Consider the following 12,696-nt stretch of genomic DNA (forward strand, 5'->3'; position numbering starts at 1 on the left):
AGCAGCAGAGTGGGTAGGAAAATGGACTAGCGACAAGACGGATGCTGTCTCAAATCCCAGGAGGAACATGTCATAGTGATGTAGTGCTCATATCAAGGCACTTAACCTCAATGGCTCATGGGTAACCTTCTAATTTAACATTCACGGCTGTTACTGAAACATTCACAGAAATCATGTATAGATGTCCCTCGGAGATTTGAGTTAAAGTTTACATTATGATGCGTGCATCTCATTTTAGGATACGGCCCTAATGGAGTTTTCAGATGTACAATATGGTAACAGTACTGTTTGTACGTTACTTTGATTAAAGCATCTGCTCTGAATTTATAGATTGAGTGGATTAGGTAATATGTTAACGTCATTATTGATAAATTTATGATTATTATCTTTTAAGCCATTAATAATTAGTTTAATTGTTTTTAATACAATCATGTGTTTTACAGCATTAGGTTGGTTTGTACCCTACTGGACATTTTGAAGGCAGCTGATTCAGATTTAGTAGCGGTAACATCAGTTCAAAGCTAATGACTTTGAAGAGGCCTAGGGTCTGTTCCAGACAAGCAATGAAGCTCACTGATTGCACTCTGCTGACTCAAGCACAATGGACTGCTTCTAATAGTTTTTCTCTCACAGAAACGACTATATACAGTACTGCCAAAGACACGGTATTTAAACTATTAAAAGTCTTGCAGAATGGTCCAACAGTGCATTCGGAAAGTATCAGACACCTTGACTTTTTCTACATTTTCCAGCCTTATTCTAAAACGGATAGATTTTTTTTTTTTCGTCATCAATCTAGATAATACCCGATAATGACAAAGCGAAAACAAGTTTTTAGAAATGTTTGCACATTATAACATTTTTTAAACAGAAATATCTTATTTACCTAAGTATTCAGACCCTTTGCTATGAGACTCAAAATTGAGCTCAGGTGCATCCTGTTTCCATTGATCATCCTTGATGTTTCTACAACTTGATTGGAGTCCACCTGTGGTAATTGCAATTGTTTGGACATGATTTGGAAAGGCACACACCTGTCTATATAAGGTCCCACAGTTGACAGTGCATGTCGGTGCAAGAATGAAGCCATGAGGTCAAAGGAATTGTACGTTGAGCTCCGAGACAGAATTGTGTTGAGGCACAGATCTGGGGAAGGGTACCAAAACATTTCTGCAGCGTTGAAGGTCCCCAAGAACACAGTGGCCTCCATCATTCTTAAATGGAAGAAGTTTGGAACCAACAAGACTTTTCCTAGAGTTGGACTGAGCAATCGGGGGAGGACCTTGGTCAGGGAGGTGACCAAGAACCCGATGGTCACTCTGACAGAGCTCCAGGGTTCCTCTGTGGAGATGGGAGAACTTTCCATAAGGACAACCATCTCTGCAGCACTCCACCAATCAGGCCTATATGGTAGAGTGACCAGACGGAAGCCACTCCTCAGTAAAAGGCACATGACAGCCCACTTGGAGTTTGCCAAAAGGCACCTAAAGACTCTCAGATCATGAGAAACAAGATTCTCTGTTTTGATGAAGCCAAGATTGAACTCTTTGGCCTGAATGCCAAGCGTCACGTCTGGAGGAAACCTGGCACCATCCCTACGGTGAAGCATGGTGGTGGCAGCATCATGCTGTGTGGATGTTTTTCAGAGGCAGGACTGGGAGACTAGTCAAGATCGAGGAAAAGATGAATGGAGCAAAGTACAGAGAGATCCTTGATGAAAACCTGCTCCAGAGTGCTCAGGACCTCAGACTGGAGTGAATCTTCACCTTCCAACGGGACAACGACCCTAAGCACACAGCCAAGACAAGGCAGGAGTGGCATGAGTGGCTTTGGGACAAGTCTCTGAATGTCCTTGAGTGACCCAGCCAGAGCCCGGACTTGAACCCATCGAACATGTCTGGAGGGACCTGAAAAGAGCAACGACGCTCCCCATCCAACCTGACAGAGCTTGAGGGGATTTGCAGAGAAGAATGGGAGAAACTCCCCAAATACAGGTGGACCAAGCTTGTAGCGTCATACCCAAGAAGACTCTAGGCTGTCATCGCTGTCAAAGGTGATTCAACAAATTACTGAGTAAAGGGTCTGAATACTTACAGTACCAGTCAAACGTTTGGACACACCTACTCATTCAAGGGTTTTTCTTTATTTTTTTACATTTTTTTTACATTGTAGAATAATAGTGAAGGCATCAAAACTATGAAATGACACATATGGAATCATGTAGTAACCAAAAACGGGTGGAACAAATCAAAATAGATTTTATATTTGACATTCTTCAAAGTAGCCACCCTTTGCCTTGATGACAGCATTGCACAATCTTGGCATTCTCTCAACCAGCTTCATGATGTAGTCACCTGGAATGCATTTCAATTAACAGCTGTGCCTTGTTAAGTTAAAAGTTCATTTGTGGAATTTCTTTCCTTCTTAATGCGTTTGAGCCAATCAGTTGTGTTGTGACAAGGTAGGGGTGGTATACAGATAGCCCTATTTGGTTAAAGACCAAGTCCATGGACTGTCGTTAATCTTTGCTTATTTGAGCTGTTCTTGCCATAATATTATTATTTATTTGTACATTTTAATTTAAGCTTTATTTAACTAGGCAAGTCAGTTAAGAACAAATTCTTATTTACAATGATGGCCTAGGAACAGTGGGTTAACTGCCTTGTTTAGGGGCAGAACGACAGATTTTTACCGAATCCCCGAGCTGACAAGGTAAAAATCTGTCGTTCTGCCCCTGAACAAAGCAGTTAACCCACTGTTCCTAGGCCATCATTGTAAATAAGAATTTGTTATAAACTGACTTGCCTAGTTCAATTAAGGTTCAATTAAAATAAAAAATAATATATTATGGCAAGAACAGCTCAAATAAGCAAATAGAAACGACGGTCCATTTTTTCCTTTATACATGAAGGTCAGTCAATACGGAAAATTTCAAGAACTTTGTGTGCAGTATCAAAAACCGTCAAGCACTATGATGAAACTGGCTCTCATGGGGATCGCCACAGGAAAGGAAGAGCCAGAGTTCCCTCTGATGCAGAGGATAAGTTCATTAGAGTTAACTGCACCTTAGATTGCAGCCCAAATAAATACTTCAGAGTGTTCAAGTAACAGACACATCTCAACATCAACTGTTCAGAGGAGACTGCGTGATTCAGGGCTTCATGATCGAATTGCTGCAAAGAAACCACCACTAAAGGACAACAATAAGAAGAGGAGACTTGCTTGGGCCAAGAAACACGAGCAATCGACATTAGACGAGTAGAAATCTGTCCTTTCCAGGTGAAGCTGGTTGAGAGAATGCCAAAAGTGTGCAATGCTGTCATCAAGGCAAAGGGTGGCAACTTTGAAAAATATCAAATATCAAATAAATTTTGATTTGTTTAACACTTTTTTGGTTACTACATGATTCCATATGTTATTTCATAGTTTTGATGTCTTCACTATTATTCTACAATGTATAAAATAGTAAAAAATAAAGAAAAACCCTTGAATGAGTAGGTGTGTCCAAACTTTTGAATGGTACTGTATGTACATGTGATATTTTCGTTACATTTTTTTTAAATACATTTGCTAAATTGTAAAAAAAACTGTTTTTGCTTTGTCATTATGGGGTATTGTGTGGTTTTTTTTAAATTAATTTTAGAATAAGGCTGTAACATAACAAAATGTAAAAAAGTCAAAGGGTCTGAATTCTTTACAAATGCACTGTACACTGAGATACATACAAATAATAATATACGGAAATAACATTTTGGAGAGTTGATAGAACAACAATGATTGGCCGTATTGTAGCACAATTAAAGTAAATAGGTCATATTTTTTTTCTTGTATATATTTCTTTTCCATCCTCAGACTCTTCATCCTCTATTTTTGTGTTTCATTTATTCATCCTTTGATCCCTTCATTTATCCCCTTCAGCACCATGGCCATCTCTTGCTTGCATCACTCCTTCCCAAGCACCAATCACTACATTTTAAATGACATTCATGGACATAGGCATGTAAGATAAGCCTCGTGCCAGTGTTATCTCTACCATGCCATCAATAGAGTGGATTTCCCCGATACACCAGCACCCGCTTTGGTAATCATTCCCGGATTTTCCTCTTTTATAATAAATATGTGGATATGAGTGCTGCCAGTTACGGTTTCTGTAGTGGATTTCATGCATGGTGAAGATACTGTAGCAACAGTCAATGCTGTCATTTTAGATCTACTCTCTCTCTCTCTCTCTCTCTCTCTCTCTCTCTCTCTCAGTGTCTCTCTGTCTCTCTCTCTTTCTCTCTCTCTCTCTCTCCACCACCACTCTCTCATTCTCTCTATCTCTCTATGTAAATTGATCCTCTACTTCTTGCTCCAGTATTGGAAAGTGTAGGGCTGTTTTGTGTACTGTACCCTCCCTGCCTTTGGCGACTGTCTGTCTGGCCAGACCATTTCCACACCAACCCCCTCCTCATCCCCTCCACACAGCCCTGCATTGTCTGACATCTCCCGAATACAGATGACTGCAACTTTGACTGCAACAATTTGTGGGGACACACACGCGTCCTGTACAGTCTGGCTCACGCACACACACGTCTATATACTTCTGTCACTGTACTCTACAATTACATCCACACACACAAACATACACACACTCTCACACCCTCAATGGTTCTGCACCATAGACATATAATACCTTCAGAAAGTATTCACACCCCTTGACCTTTTCCACATTTTGTTGGGTTACAGCCTGAATTTAAAATTGATTCAATTGAGATGTTGTGTCACTGGCCTACACACACGTCTCCATAATGTCAGTGGAATTATGTTTTTAGACATTTTTACAAATGAATTAAAAATAAAATGCTGAAATGTCTTCAGTCAACAAGTATTCAACCCCTTTGGTATGGCAAACCTAAATAAATTCAGGAGTAAAAATGTATTTAACAAGTCACACAATAAGTTGCATAGGCTCACTCTGTGTGCAATAATAGTGTTTAAAATTATTTTTAAATGACTACCACATCTCTACACCCCACACATAAAGTACAATTATCTGTAAAGTCTCCCAGTTGAGCAGTGAGCAGTCAAACATAGATTCAACCACAAAGACCATTGACGTTTTCCAATGCCTCGCAAAGAAGGGCACCTATTGGTAGATGGGTAAAAAAACAGACATTGAATATCCCTTTGAGCATGGTGAAGTTATTAATTACACTTTGGATGGTGTATCAATACACTCAGTCACTACACCGATACAGTTGTCCTTCCTAGCTCAGTTGCCGGTCAGGAAGGAAACCGCTCAGGGATTTCACCATGAGGCCAATGGTGACTTTAAAACAGTTACAGAGTTTAATGGCTGTGATAGGAAACTGAGAATGGATCAACAGTGTTGTAGTTACTCCACAATACTAACCTAAATGACAGAGTGAAAAGAAGGAACCCTGTACAGAATAAAACATATTCCAAAACATGCATCCTGTTTGCAATAAGGCACTAAAGAAAAACTGTACAAAAAAATTGTCAAATAAATCAACTTTATGTCCTGAATACAAAGCGTTAAGTTTGGAGCAAATCCAACACAACACATCACTGAGTACCACGCTTCATATTTTCAATCATGGTGGTGGCTGCATCATGTTATGAGTATGCTTGTAATCAGCAAAGAATAGAAACAGAATAGAGATAAGCACAGGCAAAATCCTAGAGGAAAACCTGGTTCAGTCTGCTTTACACCAGACACTGGGAGACAAATTCACTTTTCAGCAGGACAATAACCTAAAACAGGACAAATCTACACTGGAGTTGCTTACCAAGAAGACAGTGAATGTTTCTGAGTGGCCTAGTTACAGTTTGGACGTAAATTGGCTTGAAAATGGCTGTCTAGCAATGTCTATCAACAACCAACTTGAGGGAGCTTGAAGAATTTTTAAAAGAATAATGTGCAAATATTGTACAATCCAGGTGTGCAAAGCTCTTAGAGTCTTCCCATTAAGACTCACAGCTGTAATCGCTGCCAAAGGTGATACTAACATGTATTGACTGAGGGGTGTGAATAGTTATGTAAATGAGATATTTCTGTATTTCATTTTCAATACATTTGCAAAAATGTCTAAAAACATGCTTTCACTTTCTAATTATGGGGTAGTGTGTGTAAATGGCTGAGAAAAAAAAAACATTGAATCAATTTGAAATTCAGGCTGTAACACAATTTTTCTTTTGAATAAATCAAGGGGTATGAATACTTTCTGAAGGCACTGTAATTGATGTCATAATGTCTGTGGATTAGACCAGCCCTGCTAGTGTAAGCCAAATGAGTAACCATGGGAGGGAGAAACTAAAGTAACTGTAGAAAGTGTTTAAGATCTATCTATGTGCCATTCTTTGTTAATCCACCCAATCACAACTCCATATGTTCCTCTAATCCCTCCCACTCTCCCCACCACATCGATCTCACTCTCCTTCTATCTTGCCTTTGAAGGAACTGACCCAAATATTCCCCTCTGTTTGATGGACTTCTTTGCACAGCTGCTCAGACTAAAAAAACACACTCAATCCCTCACTCTACTCTGCCACACACACACACACATATAGTACACTCACAGCATATATACACACATACATACAATATGCTCATGCATATACACACATATGCACATATGCACACTCGTAGCTTAGTTTATCAATATTCCGTAGTGAATGCAGAAAGAGTGGGATGTACTGTATACCTAATCTGCTTAGTATTTGGGAGAATTCAAATAAATACTCTATTACACTGTTATAGGGCCAGGAGATTTCACCAAACATGTGAAATCAACTTTATGTTGAATATTAGGCCCTAGTTTTTGGATTCTTTCAGTGGACAGACTGGAGAAACTGTATTTTTGGAATAGTAATTTCCCTCTAGGAACACTGTTTGACAAAAAAATTATTTGATATATTTAATTATGTTCAATATTTTCAAACAGGTTTGGCCACGGTTTATTTTACTGAAATTGATTTGAAGAAAAATCCTCTCCTTTCCTCCAACTCCTGCTGGAAGCAGATTACTGCCACTTCACCATGACAAGGGGATTGAAGTCGAGATATAGACCCTTAGAGGGATTAGTATACAGTAGCGGTTCAATTTCCATGTGACCATGTATAATTTGTGGGATATGGTTTAGGCATAATGAAATAAGGGTACATTGTCAAGCTTGTTGTATTCTGGCATTTCAGTGATTTGGGAATTTCAATTAAACCTTAGTGATCTGGTCACTTGAGCGAATTGTTAACTAAAACCTGTATCCTTTTCAGTCTATCTAGGGCTGAAGGAGCCGGCCTGGTTTGAGTTTATCCTTAGGATTCAAGGATCCAGGAAGTTGAGATCGAGAGGAAAGGACGTTCGTCATCAGCACCATGGCGTCTGAGGGAGTGGTCGAGCTGCGTGATTGGCTGTTCCTGCTCATGCTCTGCCTGACTCTGTTGGCCGAGGTGCTGGAGATTGCTGCAGCCACAGGGTACGACGAGGAGGGAGACCCAGTGTGCCCCTCTGTCTGCCGATGTGACGAGGACTTCATCTACTGCAACGACCGTGGCCTGAGCTCTATCCCCCCTCTGCCCCCCTCTGCCACTGTGCTCTACCTTCAGAACAACCACATAGACAACGCTGGGCTCCCCACCTCCCTAGAGCGTCAACTCACCATCCGAGTGGTCTACCTGTACGATAACGAGCTGGATGACTTCCCCATGCACCTGCCCCCTTCCCTCCGGGAGCTGCACCTGCAGGACAACAACATCCGTACGCTTCCCCGCTCCACCCTGGCCCGCATGCCTCTACTGGAGAAGCTGCACCTGGACGACAACTCTGTCTCCACCGTCAGCATCGAGGACCAGGCCTTCGTTGACAACCCACGGCTGCGCCTGCTTTTCCTGTCACGTAACCACCTGTCAAGCATCCCCTCTGGGCTCCCGGCCTCTCTGGAGGAACTGAGGCTGGACGACAACCGCATCTCCACCATCCCCACCCACGCCTTCCGTGGCCTCTCCTCCCTGCGACGCCTCGTTCTGGACGGGAATCTCCTGGCCAACCAGCGCATCGCAGACGACACCTTCTCCCGCCTCTCCAACCTGACAGAGCTTTCATTGGTGCGTAACTCCCTCCTGACCCCGCCACTCAACCTGCCCAGTACCCACCTGCAGCGTCTCTCTCTCCAGGACAACGCTCTGATCCACATTCCCCGTGGCTCCCTGGATGGCATGAGGAGGCTCCAAAGACTGGACCTGTCTGGCAACAACCTGACCACCCTGCCTCGGGGCCTGTTCAAAGACCTGGACAACCTGGGACAACTGCTGGTGCGGGGGAATCCCTGGCACTGTGGCTGTAACCTGCGCTGGTTACATGACTGGCTTCATGCTAGGGGTAACTCCATCACGGTGAGGGGCCTCACCTGCCAGGGGCCTGACAAGGTTCGAGACATGGCCCTTAGGGACCTGACCAGTCAGATGGAGGAGTGTGAAGTCCCAGGCATAGTGGCTGTCGGGGCTGGGGTCGGGGCCACAGGAAGTGAGACCAGAGACAGAGGGGGTGGAGCAGAAGTAGGAGGGGTTGTTGCTAGCTCCACCACCCTCGCCCCTCCACAGGGCTCCCTCTTCACCCTGCGCTCCAAGCGGCCCGGCCTGGGGCTACCAGACTCAGGTCTAGACTACACACTGGGCAGCAGTGGAGTAGGTAAGAGCCTGGCCCTGAATGTCAAGCCCTTGGCCCCCGACAGCATCCGTGTCACCTGGAGCGTGGCCCAGCCCACCTCCTCCTTCAGACTCAGTTGGCTGCGGCTGGGAACCAGCGCTGCCATGGGCTCCATCACAGAGACCCTGGTGAGAGGAGACCGTAGAGAGTACCTGCTCACTTCCCTGCACCCCCACTCCAGCTACATCATCTGCATGGTGCCCCTGGCGGCCAGCTCCGGGGGTAAAGGAGTCATGGCAGGTGGAAACACTGACTCAGATGAAGCTCCAGTGTGCGCTAAAGCTGAGATGTCAGACCCCAGTCAACCAGATGTGGGCCAGGAGGACAACCAGGACCCTGAACACATGGCTACTCTGCCTCTGGCTGGGATCATTGGAGGAGCTACGGCCATCGTCTCTCTGGCGCTCATAGTTGCCGTCTTTTGCTGGTACAGGCATCGGGCCGGACGCCTGTCTTCTCGTGATCAATACAGCCGTGGCAGCTCCAGAAAGAGCAAGCACTACGATGACTACATTGAGTCAGGCACAAAGAAGGACACCACCATCCTGGAGATCCGAGGCCCAGGGTTCCAGATGACACCCATGGTTACCCACCAGCCGCTGCAACCCATGCCCCTCCGGGAGGATTACATCATCCACACTATATTCCCCTCCAATGGCACCGGTCTCTACAAAGGTGCCCACCAAGTGTCCAATGCAGGGTATGGCACCAACCGTGGCTATAGAGAAGGAGGGATCCCAGATATAGACTACTGTTACACGTGATAGTCCTGGCCAGTTCCACACTGTTCTAGGTGTACTGTATAGATGCACAGTTTTTTTTGTCCGCATGGGTTCTTCTGAAGCACCCCCTTTTGTGCCTTCCTCTTCTAGTCTCCCATTCCAGCTAAGCCTGCTGTTTACTGCACTGACACTATTTGATGAATTGGTTGGGATGCCTGCAGGAAACCGCTCCTGGTACACAGCAGCAGGGACTAACGAACGTCCCATTACAGGTGTAGATACGGACTGCTTCTTCACACCGTTAGTAACGGTCAGTGTACTTGTTCATCACTGCTCCCTCTCTCAGTGAGACATAGTCAAATAATGTGCTGTGTTGAAACGGCAAGATATTTTCACATACAGTACAGTTCCATTTCAGGGCATATGTGTGGAACGTCACACTAACAAAGCTGTAAGGTTAAAAAGTCCAGAAAGGGTCAGACTGATATGCATCCCTTGCCCACTGGCCATATTTTGCCCTCTTGGCTCATCCGTTTAAATGCCTCAACTGTCCTGATGTGCCCATTTTGTCCTATCAGTTACCTGAAGACAGGGCTCTTTAAAGCTGTGAATGGTTATTTTTCAAACGGCCCACATAACCGCTTGTCTTAAAGCAGACTAGTTGTAGTCTGATCCAGTGGTTCCACAGGGTGAGGGTCTTGTCGGGGCCCAGGGGTGGCTGTCCCTGAAGATATCCTTGATGACTCTGGCTAAATTCTATAACGGAACAATGCATTGAATTCAATGCAGCCCAGGCTTGTAGATACTTTACTTAGATAGACATCCACTAATCAAAGCTGGTGCTTTGACCAGTCCCTCATTGCTACCCTTATTTATTGGTTTTGTTTCCGGTGCGGTTTTTTGGAGCTGGGCCTTGACATTTTTGATGGGGAAATTCTAACTCTAATTTCACCCTTGATGGGGATGATGGATTTGTTGTAGGTCATTTTTGAGCAAGAAGAAGATTTTAAAAAATAAATAAAAAACTCTGAAGATTAGAATTCTCTTGACTGCACCAGCGTGAATGTTTATGTTATGTACACCTCTTCAATGAAAACTATCTGAAGCAAAAGAGACATTATCAGTTTACAAGACTTGGTTAATAACAGAGTACCCTGCCAAGACTGACAAATCACTACTTTGAGACTTAAGAGTCAACCCTCCATTTCTCCCTCTGTGTAGTTATCAAGTTACCTTAGAAGGTGGTGGTGTTCTGGTGAGAAGGGGGGCCTCTGCTTGGTACTAGATGGCTTTGTAGTTGTTCACTAGTGGGCCGATTCCCAACAGGACAGAGGACTTTTGTGGAGCATCCTGTGGACAGACACAGCAGTCTTGTAAGTGTGAACCAGAAAATTAGTATGTAAACAGCTAGAGGATATCAGGTAGATTATCAAACCGTAACACTGTGGACCTGCACTGTGGGAGGGAGTGAGTAGGTTGAGGATCCGAGGAGGTGGGGTGAGGCGACAATGGGGTGAGTTCTATTTTCCTTTGTGTGGGCACTGATGATAATCCTCTGCTCAGCTGGGTTGGGCTCAATTCGAATAGCTTTTCAGTTTTTTGAGAAGTCATTGAAAATAAATGCCCTTATTTAGATTATTTGATTGTAATTTTAGTTTACTTCTTGAATTGACTGCCTTCATTTCGAATTGAGCCCAACCCTGCTACTCAGTCCACTTCCCCTACACCCAGCAGCACTACAAATGTAAATGAATCAGCACTTACAGCTACATAACAGGCAGTGAATGAGGGGATAATGACAGACAGGGAGACCTAGAGAGACACAGAGGAAAAGAGAGCGACAGATTCAAATGCAGAAGACAACACAGAAATGATGGCTCTGGAACGACGGAGTTAACCCATGCATAAACCTGTTTGTCATAGCCAGCTACTCCACATTGCTTTAATATTCTCCATTGCTTGTTTATCACTTTGCTGTTTCCATGGTGGAAACCAATCGTGATTCCTTGGCTGTTTTGTCTGTTAGGATTTCCTAGTAGGTTGACTGTCAAACAATATGTCAAAGGAGCATTCATTTTATTTTATTTTGAATACAACATGTGAAACTGGAACAAATGATGCTGTTGGTGGCAGGTTTTTATTTTAGAAAATATTGATTTTTTTTTGCTGTTACCATGACATCCACTAATTTCCACTTTGAGATACCATCCACACCTGTCTCTACAGGAAAAACTAAATACTGAGCCTTTTAAAAGTGTGCAAATTTTTTGTGGTAGGGTCCCTAAGCACAAATAACTGTTGAAATATATATATTTTATTTTTTTAAGTAACCACACGTATGGGTAATAGTGAGGGGAAGAATCATATCACAGGTAACCAGCTTACATACAGAAACCAGGCCTGCATGTTTTACTGTAACTCCCTCTCTCTCCTATAAAACATAGTGTATTTATTTGGTATGCAGCTATTACGGCAGGTAGCATAGTGCTTAGAGGGTTGCACCAGTTACCGCGAGGTCGCTGGTTCAAATGAGCCATCAAGGTGAAAAATGAGCAAGGCACTTAACCCTAATTTGCTTTACTATGGCTGACCCTGTAAAACACCAAATTTCACTGCACCTATGTGATAATATATATATTTTTTAAATTATTGTTTCTAGTTGAGCTTGCATGCCTAGATGTGTATGTTTGAGAGAGAGAGAGAGAGAGAGAGAGAGAGAGAGAGAGTACCGTAGTAAGTATGCAGTTTGTGTGCATCACAGTCATCGCAGGGAGCACTTACGGTAATTTTGTTTCATTTTTTTAGACCATCTGCCGATTTTACTTCTCTGTCGACTCGACCAGCAGTTGGTGTTTGTTTGTGTGTCAGATTGTGTGGCTCCTGCCGACTCAGACCAGCAGTTGTTCCACCTGCAGCCCATTAACACAGATGTCTTCCCTTCCCTGCTGCGACTGCCCTGGCTCCACCGAAAGGCCCTGTTTGCATAGTCTGTGTTTCTAAAAAAAAATAAAACACTCCTCTCTTTGCTCAGATCGATGCTAGCTGCACAATAACAGAGAGCGAAAAACAGGGTCAGCTGGGGATCCGTCACCCAGCACACTTTCTAAAGCTTTCTGGGTGAAATGGTGCTCATCATTATTATCATTATCATCAATTATTGCACATTCCCATCCACATTCAGTGCGCCCTCTTCATGCCCCTTCTCTTAGTAGAGTGCCCATCACCCAACCCACACAAGAGTTGGAAGCCTTTGGTATGCTGAGTGGA

At 43.6% G+C, this 12,696-nt stretch overlaps 1 protein-coding gene and 1 long non-coding RNA gene across 2 annotated transcripts in view; one reads left to right on the plus strand and one right to left on the minus strand.

The window, feature by feature from the left end:
• Window positions 1-12,387, minus strand: part of LOC139388699 (uncharacterized) — a 28,828-nt gene extending 16,441 nt beyond the window's left edge. The window contains exons 1-2 of the long non-coding RNA XR_011629311.1: window positions 12,211-12,387; window positions 10,663-10,779 (exon numbers count right to left, since the gene is read on the minus strand). This is a non-coding gene — a long non-coding RNA (uncharacterized lncRNA). The remainder of the gene's footprint in view (window positions 1-10,662; window positions 10,780-12,210) is intronic.
• Window positions 7,263-9,587, plus strand: LOC139388697 (leucine-rich repeat transmembrane protein FLRT1-like). Its single transcript, XM_071135548.1, has one exon. The coding sequence runs from the start codon at window positions 7,378-7,380 to the stop codon at window positions 9,469-9,471; it is 2,094 nt and encodes a 697-aa protein (XP_070991649.1). The 5' UTR covers window positions 7,263-7,377; the 3' UTR covers window positions 9,472-9,587.
• Window positions 12,388-12,696: the final 309 nt, after the last annotated feature.

This window comes from Oncorhynchus clarkii, chromosome 29 (genome assembly GCF_045791955.1).
Source record: "Oncorhynchus clarkii lewisi isolate Uvic-CL-2024 chromosome 29, UVic_Ocla_1.0, whole genome shotgun sequence".
NCBI classification, from domain to species: domain Eukaryota; kingdom Metazoa; phylum Chordata; class Actinopteri; order Salmoniformes; family Salmonidae; genus Oncorhynchus; species Oncorhynchus clarkii.

Bases quoted from the DNA above. Each gene is read 5' to 3' on its own strand.
- LOC139388697 (XM_071135548.1), top strand. From the start codon at position 7,378: ATGGCGTCTGAGGGAGTGGTCGAGCTGCGTGATTGGCTGTTCCTGCTC.